The sequence below is a fragment of the Nuphar pumila genome, chromosome 3, assembly GCF_984573655.1.
Source record: "Nuphar pumila chromosome 3, dmNupPumi1.hap1.1, whole genome shotgun sequence".
Taxonomy (NCBI): domain Eukaryota; kingdom Viridiplantae; phylum Streptophyta; class Magnoliopsida; order Nymphaeales; family Nymphaeaceae; genus Nuphar; species Nuphar pumila.
The window spans coordinates 129,246,372-129,262,706 of record NC_143251.1 but is presented as its reverse complement, the minus strand read 5'-3'; the positions used below and the strand labels follow the sequence as shown (position 1 = coordinate 129,262,706).

At 39.7% G+C, this 16,335-nt stretch overlaps 1 protein-coding gene and 1 non-coding gene across 2 annotated transcripts; one reads left to right on the top strand and one right to left on the bottom strand.

Moving 5' to 3' along the window:
- Positions 1-4,951: 4,951 nt before the first annotated feature.
- On the bottom strand, positions 4,952-5,257 carry LOC149843767 (signal recognition particle RNA). Its single transcript, XR_016431241.1, has one exon.
- Positions 5,258-9,062: 3,805 nt separating this feature from the next.
- On the top strand, positions 9,063-12,402 carry LOC149843766 (DUF2358 family protein (DUF2358)). Its single transcript, XM_090000056.1, has 2 exons — positions 9,063-9,643; positions 11,768-12,402. The coding sequence occupies exons 1-2, from the start codon at positions 9,192-9,194 to the stop codon at positions 12,237-12,239; spliced, it is 924 nt and encodes a 307-aa protein (XP_089856182.1). The 5' UTR covers positions 9,063-9,191; the 3' UTR covers positions 12,240-12,402.
- The last annotated feature ends 3,933 nt before the right edge of the window (positions 12,403-16,335 follow it).

Below are 16,335 nucleotides of genomic sequence, written 5' to 3'. Positions count from 1 at the left end.
TTGAGAACACTTGTCGTTAGACAGTGAGTATGAACTCGAGTGAGAATTCTTGTGAATGCATGAGATGCATATATGTCCCAAAAGATTTTAGGGTTTTATAGAGAGATTTGAGACTCTAGAGTTTGAATAAGATGTAGCATGAACCATAAAACTTTGGAGCAGATATAACTCTAGTTACTAACTTATACCAGTCCACTACCGGGGTTCCTATACTGTAGTTGACAAAGACAAATGGAGTGATTCATAGTCTGACCAACACAACAGAATTGGGGTATTCTCCATGGGTTACTACACTCACATTGGACTATTACCGATATAGCTGAAGTAGATATTATTTTGCATCGAGAGAACGCAAACTTGTAAGAATCAAGTAAGAAACTTGGGGGGACATAGAAGACACAAACATGTGTGATATGTGATAAAAAACTAAAATAAAAGTAGGAGCTTAGAGCTTACTATAGTTTTAATTTAAGTTTATTTTACTTGTAGTTTATTCTTTACTGAGTTTTAGTTTCACCTCCCTTTTAATTATTACAATTGTAGGTTTTAGGTGAATTTGTGGGACATTACTTGGTGAAGGACGTTGTCAGCCTTTTTCAGGACGTAGGTGGTCTCATTTTTCAGCAAAGCAGTTTTTTTCTTTATTCTTTTATTCATTGAACTTATTGGATGTTGTAGCCTTTATAGCTTTTATAAGATTTCTTTTTTTGAATTTAATTGATGAAAGTTTATTTATAAAAAAAAATTTGGTGTCATGTTTCTTTACGTTACTTTGGTATTTTTTTTTCTGAAAAGTAATACCCCCGAACCACAATTAGAGGGTGTTACAATTCATAACAAGCTGGATGAGAAGAAACTCTTCGGTCCTGTAGTGGTGACATAACATTATTATTAATTATAAACCTTTAAGGGCTGGTTTAACAAACAACATAAACGTATAATCTTGTTAATAGATATTCATTGTAGTCACTTGAATCTACCTAGATAACATTTTTGATATAAATAAAAACAGGATGACAGGAAATGACATAATATCCCTAGTCTTGGTTGAAAAAATGGGCATATCTTTCCCATGAAAAGACCCATAAAAGCACAAGGACGAGGGAAAAGATTTCCTAAATATTGTAAACCAGATCAAATACCTTATGAAATGGGTAGTGTATTAGAAACTGTAGCTATATCTGCTACAGAAATAACTAATGATTGTGTGCAGTATACCAGATACGTACTGAAATTTGGTTTCAATCATCTCTTTATTGCTGATTATTGTTTCTTCAGGTTCAATATTTAAAGAGAGCCGAAAGTAATTCAACATTACCACTCATGAAGATCAACAAACTGTTGAACCCATGAACTGAACAAGAGCAAAAGCTAAAAACAAATAAAGAAAGCACAAGAGAAAAGAACATCAGACAGATAAAACGGACTCACGCTGAAGCCGCTTGCCCAGATTGCAGCAAAGGAAATGTAGCGTCAGCAAGAGGGAGCAGAAGATCACTAAGATGCAAACGCAAGATCGCATAAACATCTACCAAGATTTTATGCACCAGGTTATGAGTGCTAACTGGAATATGACGAAAATGAGCGTTGTTTCGTGCCATCCAAACAAACCACCAAGAAGTAAGCAACCACGTCCGCCAGATGAGCCTCCACCTCTTACTACGCCTAATACAAACTGACCCCAAGATCAGATCTAGCGCAAAAGACTCCTCCTTAACCAATACTTCCGGATGCCTCCAGGTCCTGCTAAAGATTTCCACAAATATTGGGCAAGACCAGAGCAAGTGAAACGTAGATTCTTCAGCTGCCTGACAAAGCACACACCAACTCGGGAGCTGAATGCCCCACTTCTTTAAATTACTGTGGGTTTGGATCCTATCGTGCAAAATTAACCAAGCCAAGACTCGAGAACGGGGAGAAGGACCCTTCGCCCAAAGCACATCCTCGGGCAACCAATCAGCCCCCGACGGGAGCAACGATCTATAGACTTTTTTTGTGAGAAACTCTCTGTTTGGCGTCAAAGCCCACTGCAACCACTGACCAAAATTTTTGGAGTCCTCAAAATGGTCTCTAAAGCAGGCTAAAGCCCTCAACCATGATTTACGCAAGTGCGATACAGCCAAACCTCGGGTTCCCAGACGAACCGGGGTAAGAGCCCCATATTTAGCAAGAAGCAAACTAGCACAAGGGTTATCCGGTTGGTGGGCCAACCAACATTGCTTGGCGACAAGAACAATGCTTCGCAGTCTGGGCGCAGGAATGCCTAAACCAGCCATACGCCGAGGTAAGACCACTGAACGTCAACCAATCAAATGACGCTTACCCTTGAGTTGACACCTAGATCATAGAAAACCTGCCAGCAAGTGTGTCAGCTACTTCTCTACTCTCACAGACATCACAAACATAGACATGAAAAATTCTGGAATAGTTGAAAGAACATGTCTGACTAAGGTTAGACGGCCAGCGATGGAGAGATACATGTGGATACTTAAGACGGTCATGCTTCTTCTTTTTTATATATCTTCACTGAGCTAAGTTTTAGCTAGAGTATGGACATATCAAACATTTTACTTCCTTTAGACCATCTTTTGAAAATTTTGTTTCTGATGAATACAGGGTCAAAAAGTAATACCGTAAATGTTTATTCTAGTGATGCCTCCATTCCTTTTGCTCTATGCATAGTGGCATTGTTGCTTATTTAAGTCCACTGTGATGCTTCTTGACAGTCCACTATGACAAACAGTGACTGCCATCCTCTCTCTCTCTCTCTGTCACCATTCATATAGAGACCAGTTTTGTGTGCTCTGTGAAACCAGTGTAACGCAGTTCCCTCCTCTCTAGGGTGGAGACCACCCAGCCTCTCTAGGGTGGAGACCACCCAGCCGCTAGGCTTCCCCCCCATGTATGCCCCAACCATGAGGTAGGGTAGTGTAAGTCATTTCCAGTCATGAAGGGGGAAGCGGTTCTCGCGGATCTGCGATTGAGATGTTTGTAGTAGTAGCAGATGGTTGAGAATTTTTTGCTAAAAAAGTGGGCATAACCATAAGATGAGGAATCGTCACTAGTGGTTGGTTGTTTAGGTGTGGTAGACATAGGATTCGAACTTGCAACGTCCCGACACAAGGTGACTTGCCACCTGCTAGACAAGCGTTGGTTGTCGTCATAAAAAAAAAACGAACTACTGTATACCTTGTATTTCATGTGGGCAGGAGGATAGAGAATGGAATAGGAGCAGAATGGTCAGACTCAGGTGGGTCCAGTTCCAGATGTGATCGGCCCAAATGTCGTGTCCAGAATTTGATCAGGTTCGAAGCTTAGCGCGGTGGGTCTGGCCTTTTCTTGAACGCGTTCGTTCAGCCCTAACCGCACATAAAATGATAACAAACAGTGACTGTCATCCTCTCTCTCTCTCTCTCTCCATTCATATAGAGACCTGATCTGTGAAACCAGCCTCAAGCAGTTCCCTCCTCTCTAAGGTGGAGAACACCCAGCCCTTCGACCGGGCAAGCCATGCCAACTGAAAGCTTGGAATAGGGCAGACCGTAAAGTGCACCCCCACTTCACCAAACCTGACCAACATGCAATTCAACCATCTTATGTGCCCCCACTTGGATTACAAGCCCACGTTGCTGAGCTCGGCGATGATTGCCTGAAGATTCATGACTAAACTTTTACTGAATCATACATTTTTTTTCAAGAAAAATTTCATTTAAAAGACAACCTTTTCCCGGTAATCCCAAAAATGAGCTTCACATTTCTGTATTTCCTTATATCAGCCTCTATTTTTTTTCCAAAAACTGCCAAACAAAGCCTACTCTTGCCATTGACCATCCACTCTGGTTACATCTCAACTAAAAATGAAAAAATGACAATAATACCCTTAAATTAGAAAAATACTTACCCTTCCCTTTTTTCTATGAGGATAAGTAAGTGTTTTTCAACTCCAAAGGTAATATAGAAATAACCAAAAGGAACAAGATTCCCAAGATCCTGGACGTTAATTTTAGGTCTCCATTTGGTTGTTTTAAAAAAAAAGGAAAAAAACTGCAGCCCGTATCAAGAAACTCAGAAAGTGAGGCCCATTTTTCAAATTAAGAAAAAAACATTACCCCTAAATGAAATTTGGCATTTTTGCCACATTTTTTAACAGTGACTGTCATCATCATCGTCTCTCTCTTACTCATAGAATTAGGGCTGGTAAACGAACCTAATATCGACCTCTTCAAGCTCGGCTCCATGAGACTAAAACTAAGCTTGAGCTCATGATGACCAGCCCTATTTTTTTCCTCGAAAGAACGGATCTCATGGCTCAGTTCAATTTGGGGCTACACTGCACGAGCCAAAATAGACGATATCCAACCCTAACTGAATCAGCCCAATGGACTTGGCATTCACATCATGATGACATGGTGCCAACTTACCCAAATTTTGCAAGCCAAGTTTTTGTTGGTCTTCCAAGGCATTGCCACAATTCTCAAGTGAGATGTCCATCTCGAGATGGATGCCAAATGCCTAGATGGGTGGCTGTCAGCGGCTCTACATATAATGTGAACACTGTATACAATATGACCTGATCAGTTCACCCACAAGTCCAAAATTATTTTTAAGAAGGTGGATTTTGTCAAATTAATTAAGTTAGTTGTTGCCTGATGCAGGTAGGTATTAGCTCATCCCTGAACCGTTTACATTTTGTGATTATTGAGAGTGTTGGAAAAGTTTACACGTACAGTCTTGAACAAATAATGGCGTAAGAGATTCTGGGTTTGGGTTGGATATCATGCCAAATTCGGGCTATTTTGTCAGGATGAAGTAATATCCAACTAATGATCAGCCTCAAATTTGGCTTAAAATATTTACAAACATGCAGCTATAACTGATCCATGTCAAAATGGTTTGGAGCTTTGCATTTAGGTGAGTGGCTTAGTTTTCTTATAGAGAGATCCAAAAATAAAAAGATGGTAGTTCACACATAGAAGGGCCTGGCTCGGCAAGCGAGGAAGGAGAGCAATGATCTGTTATCCTTCCACTGCCAAGAGCGGGAGGTGCTCGTTGCTCTGTGAAACCAGCCTCACGCATTCCCCTCCACTCTAAGGAAGAGCCCACTCCAACCTTTCGACCAGGTAGGCCATACCAACTCAAAGCTTGGAACAGGGCAGACCATAAAGTGTACCCCCACCTCACCAAACCTGACCAACATGCGGTCCTACCATCTTATGTGCCCCCACTTGGGTTACAAGCTCACGTTGCTGAGCTCGGCGATGATTGACAGAAGATTCTTGACTTTTGTAGCATTAGATATTTTGCAAACTCTTAGATATGGGACTAAACTTTTATTTTTCAAAAAAATAAAATCATTTAAGAGACAACCTTTTTCTCCTAATCCCAAAAACGAGCTTCACATTTCTGTATTTCCTGATACGAGACTCTATTTTTTCAAAACTGCCAAACAAAGGCCTACTCATGCCATTAACCAACTCTGGTTAAATCTCAACTAAATTAAAAAATGACAATAATATCTTCAAGTTAGAAAAATACTTTCCTTCCTTTTTTTTCTATGATGGTAAACAAGTATTTTTCAACTCCAAAGTTAATATAGAAAAAAACAAAAGAATCATGTTTCCCAAGATCCTCGACGTTAATTTTAGGTCTCCATTTGGCTGTTTTCAGAAAAAAACCTGCAGCCCGAATCAAGAAATTGGGAAAGTGATGACCATTTTTCAAATTTAAGAGAAAAATGTCACCCTTAATGGAATTTGGCATTTTTACCACATTTTTAACAATGACCATTGTCATCATCATCATCATCGTCATCATCTCTCTCTCTCTCTCTCTCTCTCTCTCTCTCTCTCTCTCTCTCTCTCTCTCTCTCTCTCTCCATTCATAAAGGATGGGATTCACCAACCTGAGACCAGCCTTACTCATAGTACTTTAGCTGCTAAACGAACCTAATATCAACCTCTTCGAGCACAGTTCTTTGAGGCTAAAACCAAGCTTGAGTTCATGATGAGTTGCTCATCTCATTATCCAGTCGAGTTTCTTTCCCCTGTTTTTTTTTTTCTCATGGCTCAGTTCGGTTTTGGGCACGACCCAAAGTAGACGATATCTAACCCTAACTGAATCAGCACAATGGACTTGACATTCACATCATGTCAATGGTGACATGGTGCCAACTTACCCAAATTTTGCAAGAAGTTTTTGTTGGTCTTCAAGGCATTGCCACACACATTTCAGTGCAAGGAAGACCAATTGGCAAGATTATTCAACATAGTTTATTTGATAAGAATCATGTTTTTTTATGTAAAAATAAGATTTTTTAAGTCATAAAATTTCGGTACATTAATTGTGAGTCATCAATTTTGAATATCTTAAAAAACCTGCATGTATGATGTAACGACATAATTCAAAACTTATTTTCCACGTATATCGTATCTATAAGGTTTGATCAACAACAAATGTTCAAAATTTTTAAAAGAATTGAAGCTTCTTATTAGGTGGGAGTAGGTGCTTTGGGAGAACCCTATCAATAATATATATATATATATATATATATATATATATAGAGAGAGAGAGAGAGAGAGAGAGAGAGAGAGAGAGAGATTTTTCTTTTATATTTCATTTGTTTCCCTTTTTATTGTTTTTTTTTAATTAAACGCAACGGCGTGACAAGGTCACCTTTTGCTTGGGTGGGAAGTCAGGATCGTCGAATGAGTAAGAAACTCACTCCACGAATGACCTGATCCGCATCCTTTTACAAGGCGTTTGTACCTCATAGCACAAGAAAAAAATGTATAATCCGAATTTTAAAAACAAAAAATGGTGAAGGAGAATTTAGTGAGAAAAATTTAGATAAAATTTCGATGTCTTCTAATTGAGGCTTGTTTTTCAAATTCACCTTCTTATCACATCATTTAACAAGAACGAATGAGGGAGAAAATATTTTTAGGGTCGGTATGACCTTATTTTAAGATTAAGGGCATAAGGCTGACCCCTAAATGAAATTTTTCTGAGGAAGGAAGGTGCAAGTCATTAAAACTTTAGTCCTATATCGGAGGTTTACCTTAATATTTAGTAATACAAAAGTCAAGAATCTGGTATTAATTCATTCCGAGCTCATCCGCCCAGGTTTGTAACCCAATTCCAACCTTTGGTGGGGGGTGGGGGGGGCCAATTTACTGAATGCCCTTATTCCAAGCTTTAAGTTAGGTACCCTTTTTTGGGGGGTCCCTACATCAGTATTGGGCATAGGGATGGCAGTGGACCGGGTTTGGATTTTGGAAAGGGGCCAGGGTGGAGACCTTGTCCCCCGCTCCCCGGTCCACTGCCATCCCTAATTGGGCACGTACCCACCCTATCCCAAATGTGGCTTAGCTGCTGCATCAGTCTCACTTTGTCCATGCTGGGTCTAAAATTGGATCAGTAATAGCTGTATGTAAATCGGATTCAAAATCAGACTTTATCTTAGTTGCAGGGAACCTATTTCAGAATATGGATCTAACCAAGGTATATACCCTGATTGGATATACATTTACGTTCATAAGATTTTGTCCGACTTTGAGTCGGACTCAGATTCAGATTAAAAGTATCAAAAACTCAATTCAAGGCTGTTGATTGAACAGATATTCATTTATCTATCGAATCCGATTAAGCAGACTGGAATCCTGGCCTGATATCCGATCCAAAGACGATTGCTTACACCCTTCTTTGTTGAAGACAAGCTTAACTTTTACATCACTCATAATTAGGGGTGTCAACTGGTCAGGTTTACCCAGACCCGAACCAAACCCTATAGGGTCCGGGTATGGTGACAAATAAGAAGATCTGATTAAGAACCAGGTCCGGACATGAAGGTCCGATTAATACACGGATCTGGGTATAGTTTGTGAAATTTTATATCAGACCCGGGCCCGACCGGATTCCGATTAAGACCCACAAATTTTCAATGTAAAAATAATAAAAATATTATTTTACCAGGTTTGGTCCGGGTCTGGCCCATGTAGTTCTTATTGGGTCCGGGTATGGTTTCTCTTATGGTAGACTCGATTAGACCCGGATCCGATACCATACCTGAAAATCTTGTCCAAGTCTGGTTCCACCTGGGTCCGAACCAAACCCGACCCGTTGACACCCCTACTCATAATACCAACAGTTCGGAGATGAGCTGATACTTTTCTGGATCAGGCACCATACGACCTCATTTCGAGCTTAATGAAATGGGTTCCATACCTAATTGAGTTGGACCTGCTAGACCCGATTAGTGGATAGGCCTAATGTTTGGCTCAAAAGTTGATAAACTTTTTTCATTTTTCATTTTTTTTGGAAATCACACCCTACAAATGTGATTTCTGCACCTTATTTAATAAAAATCCTGTATTAAATTATATAATTTATATGTTTATACATATTTTGTAAAAAAAACTAAAAATCAACTGTTCATATCCAAATTTTGCAATAAAAAAAATCAGGTTTTCTTGTTGAAATAGTTTGATCCAAAGCAATTTTTTTAGCAAACAAACAACAACAAACCTAAACGTGGATTCATATTAATTAAAAACTAAAACTGTTAATTGCTTGTACACTCAATAAAGTGTTCGGAGGGACGAATTACTCTATCTATATATAGAAAATAGGAAAAAGAAAGAATTTGGGTTTTGAGTGATCAATTATTAATATATCTTTGCTTGATTGCTAATTTTTTTATTTTTGTGTATAATAAATTTTACTTTAGTTATTTTTAAATATTTTTATGTTTGAGGTGAGTTTGAAGAACTATCTTTTTTGTAGCCTGCATTAGATTTAATCTTAAGTCCATTAGATAAAGTTTAAATCTTACACGAAAGCACGCGTTCTATTTGAGATTTATTATTTTGGAGAATAATGTGTTGGATTGGAATCACAGGTTAGACCAAACCCAAACGATTTTCAACCCTAATCCAAGACCACTCTTCTCCCAAGTTCGAATCTGGATATAGTTGGGTCCGATCCATTATACTGGAAACGATTTTCTTTTTTCTTTTACTTAAATTTCTTTTTTCCTGAGGAATTTACGCTCTTGAATATCTTTCCTCTCTCCCCGTGCTTCTTTTCCCTCGCTCCAGTGTTTATCGAGTTGGTGGGGAGTCCATGTCCGTACGAATTAGGGTTTTCCTCCCCCGTTCAGAAACCCCAAACTAGGGTTTTCGCTCCTTCTGCAGATGGCGTTTCGTTCTCCTCCCTTGGATATCGTCCCCAACTTCCACTCCTCCTTCAATGGGGGAGTCTCCAGATCGTCCTTCCCCAAACTTGGCAGCATTTGGGCGTCTCACTTCTGCAAGGGCTATCGCTCCGACGGGAGAAATTTCGAGTCTTTCCGCCGGAAAGTTAGGGTATGTATGGGATCGATGAATTCGATCTCTTCTCTGCCGGAGATCGCAGAGAGGAACGTCGCGGAGAAAGGAGTGGGAAAGGGGCCGGAGATTTTGTCGGGCGGGTGGATCTATGCCCATTTCTCGATGGGCGCGGTTCCTCCGGGCACGGTGGCGTCGAAGACGAAGGATGGGGAGGACGACAAGCGGGATTACTACGTGAACATGGGCTACGCAATTCGGACGCTGAGGGAGGAGCTTCTCGACGTTTTCTACAAGGAGCCCAGTTTCGATATCTACAGGTGCGAGTCTTATTTGATTTTTTTTATCCTTTTTTCCTTTTTTGAAGTTTGGTCGTTTTGTTGATTCTTGATTGATCGCAATCGCGTGTATGTTCTTCCTCTTCTTCGTTTTTGAGCTGTGTGTGCTTTTGATATTTGAAATTTTCATGGGAAATATGTATATATGTTTTCTGTTCGGGGATTCATTCTGCCAATTGGATTTCAATGGTTGCTGTTTTGTGTTTTGAAGCTTCAGATGATTGAAACCCATGTTTTTTTTCTGTGGAAAATCTTTACTCTGTTCGTTTCTGAGATTATTTTGGAGCTTTTGAGGCGTTTGCTATGTTGGTTTCTTTCTATTTGCTTTTGCTTATATTGGAAGAGCCGCGTGAAACGGGGTTGGCAGTCTCTGTAGAATTTTGTGCATGGGATATGTAGCTCATAATTAAGCTAGGATATTGGTGTCCGTAAAATTTTGTGCGTGGAATATGTGATCGAGGTTCGGTGTAATCCCGGTTTAGGTAGTGCTTGTTCCGAGGAACTGGCGCTTTAGAATTAGAATATTGCCAAAAAATTATTGATTGATTGCATAGTCACTGACTGCCATATTTGTTGTTTGAATTAGAAAAGTTGAACATATGCATTTCAGGGGTGCATAAAATATTATGTTTTGCGGACCCCATCTAGTTGGGAACGACTTCTTGATAATGATGATGTAAAGGATTATGTTTTTTGGACACATCATGTCATTAGTCTTTTGATGAGATCTGTATGCTAATCATGGCAAAACATGGGTAGTCCGATTATGGAAAAAAAAAAGTAGTACGAGCATGCTAACATGCTAAAGGCCTTAAAAATGTACTCCAGCTACTCGTTTAGGAGACTTGGCAGACAGGTTTTAGCTTCTTGTATTTCTATTTGGGGTTAACTGTTGACAACAATTTTCTTACTGTCTCAAAAGTTGCAACAATAGCTTTGCTGGATAGCTGAACTTTGTTAGAGAAATGTGAAAGCCATTAGCATCATTGCGACAAAACCATGCTGGTTGATGATATATGACATCAAATTAGACTCTGCATTGTGGACATGCAGCGACCTGCCTGACAACCATCCATCTTGGCATTTCTCGATATGGGTCCGTTGTCCATCTCAAGAAATGTTAAGATGGATGGTCAGCAGTAAGCATGCAGCGCTGCCACGTAGAAAATGGACTCTGTCTTCAAATTGTCCAATGTGTGCCTCAATTTGGCTGGGGCACTAGATTCTTTAGTCACAAGTGGCACACAACATGATTCAACTAGCTTATTCAAAATAAAACATAAGAAGGTTTTCCAGAAAGAATAGATGTTTGGAAGTCCTATTTGATATTTATTTCTTGTACTGATTACATTTTTTTTCACTCTCCGTTTTCTCTGGAAGTTCATATTGGCTTTAATCTTCATGCTTTGAGTTCACATATAAAAGGACTTACATAGCTGGTGAAGACGTTTGTCCAATAGTGGGTGTTAGAACCATATTTAGGCATCTACTTGGCATTGTGCATGTCAATGAAAATATTTATCGATGGAGTTCCCTGTCATCAAGGACCTGTATTCTTCCATGATTGGATGGCAAGCTCATTCTTCGGCTTGATTGACTGAAGGGTGGTTCAGATATCATTGATCTTATTTACTTGAATAGGTGGTACCATTCATCTAAGCACATTTTTCTAGCTTTAAAAAAATCTCTACTTGTACGATCTTTTTCAGCCTGTGATCTCATCAATAGAAGATGTGCACTGAAAATCGATTTTCAGCATAATAAAAAAAAACTTCATGGAAGAAATTGGTGCTAAGCTTCAAAGTTCAGACCCATGCTTTACTATCTTTGAACTGCTGAGGCTATTCTGTTTTATAGTTTCAACTAAAATAGATATCACTTATCAGATTAGAATTGTCAAGAGCTGGGACTTTTATTTACAAAGTGGTGTGCAGGTCTGGAACTTCATTTTTCAATTCCTTTTCTCAGGTTTTGTAATTCAGTTTTTTTTTTCCAGTTGTTTTAACGGTTTCTGTTATTGATGACTTCCTGTTGCCTTTTTCTGCGAAGTCACAACTTTTAACTAGAATAAAGTGTTTCTGAACTTTTTCACTTTTGCATTTGTAGGAAGGACATTGTATTCAAAGATCCTCTCAACACATTTTGGGGCATAAACAACTATAAAAGGATCTTCTGGGCTCTCCGTGTGCAGGGGAGGATATTCTTCAGGTCATTGTGGGTAGATATATTGAGCATATGGCAGCCCGTTGAGAATGTGGTAATGATCCGGTGGACTGTACATGGTGTCCCTCGAGTTCCTTGGGATAGTCGTGGTCGCTTTGATGGGACCTCTGAGTATAAGCTTGACAAGAATGGTAAGATTTATGAGCATCGAGTCGATAATGTTTCTCTTAACTCTCCTCCAAAGTTCAGAGTCTTGGCTATAGAAGAACTCATACAGTCACTCGGTTGCCCCTCAACACCTCGGCCCACATATTTTGAGTTTTTGCCTGATGCCAATGCAATGAATGAACAGGCATCCAGTCAGCCTGAATTTTGCTTAGAGTTATGCTGTAAAGCTCCTAAAGAGTGTTTTTAATCCTAGAAATGCGTTGTATATGTTGTCTATGCTTGTAAATCTCGAAGAGCCACAAAGGAGCTTGGATCCCCAAGTATATACATGTATGAACAAAAGATATCAGTGTATTGAGATACTTATACTATTTCTTTGGATATCTGTGCTTCACGGGTTATGTGCAACAGAGGTAAAGTTCAATTCCAAAAGATCCAAACTGTTGGATGACTATTTTCTGTAAAGTGCATCATTGTTTTAAGATGCAACAACATGGTTGGGCCTGTAATCAGTTTTTAAGCTTCAAGTGTTGGTTATGGCTCCACCTGATTTGGCATTCAGTTGTTAGGTGGCCGGAGGGTCAGCCTGTGCTTATTACATTAAAATGGTGTGTGGTCGTTGCATTTTAGGCCTCCCTTGCAAGGAGTAAGGGAGGGCAAATTTTTTTTTCCAGGTAGGCAAGCTGGGGTTAGGTAGATCCTTGTCAGTTTATCAGATCTATACAAAGACAATATTTACATCTAAACTTAAGCCTAGCGCCCAACCTGCATATAGGAATCTACCTTGAGAATCAAGCATCACCCACCCTCCATCATCGATTGAAATTACTATATACAGTTAATTTGATCCAGCTTTTGTGTGGTCTTTTGGCACTAAAAATTGGATTTCAAAATCCTGAAAATGGAATTGATATTTGGCATTTGAATTTGAAAAGGGATTTGAGGTTCGACATTTGAATTGCTTAACACAGAGATCCTTCTCCTTAATAACTTTTCATGTCTGGAAAATCCGCAGGTAGGATAATGCGAAAATTTTTCTTTCTGAACTTGTCTGGGAAGTAGACTTGGGGTACGTTCATTACCACAGAACTAAAAGCCTGAAATCTCATGTTCGGACTTGGAGTACGTTCATTACCACAGAACTAAAAGCCTGAAATCTCATGTTCTTCCGAACATGAGATTTCAGGCAGTCTGTGATTTCGAACCATTCTGTTTCGAAATCACGGCAACCTGCCCTGGGGAATGGAATCAGAATGATATTCTGATTACAAATCCCATGCGAGTTGAGTCACCCGAACGTACCCTTATTTTCACAGTGAACGTAAATCACGTGAAAAAGCATCATATTGTTTAGAATCCTATGAATTACTTTCTGTTTTTTGATTTAGTTTGTCTCCATATTTTTCGTTCAGAAAAAAAAAATACATGATTTAGTTTGTCATGTTTGGAAGCATGTCCATTTACCCAAGAGCTCCCTTGCACACAAATTTCTAAAGAAATACAGAAAATGAAACAAAAAATCACTCCCAAACGCCTCAATTTCTGTTGTTGAGTGAATTTCAATCTAGGATTGGAAAGAGTATCCTAATGACATGGGATACAATTTGATGTGTTAAAGAGTATAGTGCTATCTTGCTTCATGGCTGAAGTTTGCCCTGAGAAAAATACCAATGGAATCACTCAAACTTAACCATGGCAGCTAGAAAGAATCTTCCCCACAGGGATGACTGCCATCTTCAAGATCAACCCCTTCTTGGTCTTCCTGTCTCACATTCTACTTATCAGTTGCAGTTAGCGATGCCGCCTTCATGGTGCCGTACCAAATCACTGGCCTATTCTGCCATCTTCAAGAGCAACTGAAGGCGCGTTATATTGCCAAGGATCTCACAAACACTTGCGCAACATGCACTGAGGGGCCGGACTAGAATTATTGAATCGGATTCGGAACCGGACTAGAATTTGGTTGAGCAAAGCTAAAACCAAATGCGGATCAAACTAGCTTAAATAGCTATCGATATGAGTTACATGTATTCAGATTTAGATGTAATAATCTATAATAAGTCCGATTATTAATTGGATAGTGCTTATGTTACTGAATCCAACTAAATGAATTTGGATTCAGTCAGATACCCAACATGAATTTGTACCCCTAAATAGGGATGACAGTGGACCCGGGTGGGGATGGGGGACAAGGTCTCCACCCCTGCCCCATCTCAAAATCCTGCCCTCCATCCTCGCCTCCATCCTTGTGCGGGTCTTGATTTTAACCTCCATCCCTGGTCCAAACAGGGCGAGGCGGGGTGGGGCCCCGTTTTCCCTCGGTCCACTGCCATCAGTACAGAAGGATCAGGGACGGGGCAGAGAAAAGCGTAAGTCCATCCCTGCACGGGTTTTGATTTTAACCTTCATCCCTGCCTCCATCCCAGTTTCATGTCCTCCATCCTCGGTCATCCCCATTTCATGTCCTCCATCCTCGGTCCAAACGGGGTGAGGCAGGGCGGGGCCCCGTTTCCCCCCTGTCCACTGCCATCCCTACCCTTAAATATGTTATCGAGGACTAATAACTTGCTACAATACATTACCCTTTTTGTTTCAACCAGCCCGAGTTGTAACACATTTTTGTATTTGGCTCATTGTGTTCTGGTCAAGTTGGCATCGGTACAGAGAGCTTGACTGGAATCCATGAACTCAGTGCAAGGTGCATTTTCAGTAGTGCTGTCGAAGGGTTGGGTCTTGTCTACCGGACCAATAATGTAGGCTTCAAACCCACTGAAGTAGTGAACTTAGCTAATTCGTGTCAGACTCACATGGTCTGAGTAATAAACGTTGCCGAATCTGGTTTATAAGAGGTTTATAAAGTTGACCCACATCGAACCTGATATCCAATTAGGATAATGACACAATTCTAATTCAAACTGACTCAGACCAAGGTGAAGATTATTTGAGTCAAGTTACTGTTTGTCTTGACCAGATCGACTTGAGTCGAACCCCGTTGCAATCTATCGCCATCGATCTAACAAACTAGAAGGACGACCACTGGGACTGGATCTCAACCAATTTATTACACGTTTGGCTCCTTTTGTCTGGGTCCACAACTGGATTTGAATCCAGATTCTTGAATTCCAGTTACATATAGACCTAATATTTTTTAATACCATTCCAATTCATCTTCCGGGTACTGCTTATACTCGAGAATTCCTGCTTAAAGAAAATAAAACAGCAAATCAGAAGTTGTCGATCAATGATCCTCAAAACAATTCATAGAGGTGATTGGAGCATAAATACTCTTTGTTTTGTATTAGGCATTTGTGTTGTACTATTGTTCACACATGCATGCGCGCGTGCACACACACCTGTGTGTGGATAGATTGGTAAGTGTTGTGCACTGACCAATGGATTGTCTAGGGTTGGACGAAATGAACAAAGAGAACGGAACAGAACATTGGTTTTGTTCGTTCGGTAACAACTGTTCCAAGTCCAATGTTTGTTTGGACCGTTCTCAAATGCTATGTTCCAAATGTCCGTTGTTTGATGACGATGTGCGGACAACTTGGACAATCATAGATAATGGATCAAATTACTTTATTTGGATTGTATGACCCGATCCGTCCACCATTCTGTATGTTTTAACAAGTTTTTTGCCAGAGGAGTAGCATCCCTCCTGATATCCTCCTTCTCTTTGAAGGAAAGCAATGTGAGGGTGTTCAGGGCCCACGTTAATTCACTCTTTATCCAGCTCTGCAAAGCCAGCACAATTCTTTTGTTCTTCTGATCTCAAAATCACAATTTTCGCCGCAACTAGAAATCATATACTTCATCATGCTCTCAGTTCATATAAATCAAAATGACCAAACGATGGCACACGTATTTGTCATTTTAAAAGAAAAGGACGTTTTTCAAAAACATTTGTTGTGAGTGCTCGTAATTTTCATTTAAACTTAGCAGTGCTCCTAGTTCAAATTTAAAGACATTGGTGGTGCAAAATTACCTTTCCTTATATTATAACAAGCATTTTAACTGAATCAAATAAACAAATTATACACCAATTTGCTTCAGTTACATCGTCAAACTAATTACAATTAATTACGTACAAAAAGAGAGCTGATCACTCACCATTTCCTCCACCATTCAGATTTTCTCTTTTGGAACTTTTTAAAACAACGAAGTAGTGATGGGAGTGTAGTGAAGCTTGGTGAGCAAGAAATACAGGTGGATGATTGTTTCAAATATTTGGGATCTATTATTCAAAAGTATGGAGAAATTGATGGAGATGTAAATCATAGGATAAAGGTTGGGTGGATGAAATGGAAAAGTGCAACTGGAGTGTTGTGCGAACGTAGAAT